The sequence below is a fragment of the Cystoisospora suis genome, assembly GCF_002600585.1.
Source record: "Cystoisospora suis strain Wien I chromosome Unknown contig_1751, whole genome shotgun sequence".
In the NCBI taxonomy this organism is placed as follows: Eukaryota; Apicomplexa; class Conoidasida; order Eucoccidiorida; family Sarcocystidae; genus Cystoisospora; species Cystoisospora suis.
The window spans coordinates 1-386 of record NW_027154551.1 but is presented as its reverse complement, the minus strand read 5'-3'; the positions used below and the strand labels follow the sequence as shown (position 1 = coordinate 386).

At 51.6% G+C, this 386-nt stretch overlaps 1 protein-coding gene across 1 annotated transcript in view; it reads right to left on the bottom strand.

Moving 5' to 3' along the window:
* The window catches only part of CSUI_003887 (uncharacterized protein), a 7177-nt gene extending 6800 nt beyond the window's left edge, over nt 1–377 (bottom strand). Inside the window, exon 1 of the mRNA XM_068064082.1 lies at nt 82–377. Within this exon, the coding sequence (XP_067923935.1) occupies nt 82–266 (185 nt within the window). The 5' untranslated portion in view covers nt 267–377. The remainder of the gene's footprint in view (nt 1–81) is intronic.
* Nucleotides 378–386: the final 9 nt, after the last annotated feature.

The following is a 386-nucleotide window of genomic DNA, read 5'->3' as shown; positions in this document are numbered from 1 at the left end:
TATGTCGCTTTGTTTCTTTCCTTCCCCTTTCGGTTTGTTCTCTCCCTTCTTCTGCTGTTGGCCGTTGTCTCTGCTTCTTACCATTGAACAAGATCTTTATGATTAATTTCTTTCTCCCATGTAGACCAATCGATGCCTGTTTCGCGAGCTCCTTCTCCTCTAAGAGGGGCTCCAGTAGTAGCCATCGTAGTAGCTGAGAATCGACTTCTCTCGGCGTCTCCATAGCGGTCGACAAGGCCTTGGATTTCTTGAGCTCGATCTCTCATCTGACGCCATGCACTTGCTTGTGCGCCACTCCCCGAAGCAGCGAAGGGTGCGAGGGACAGCCAGGAATCTCGGCGTGGCACGAGGTTCCCCGGTGAGGAAACCTTTCTACGAAAGAAGGA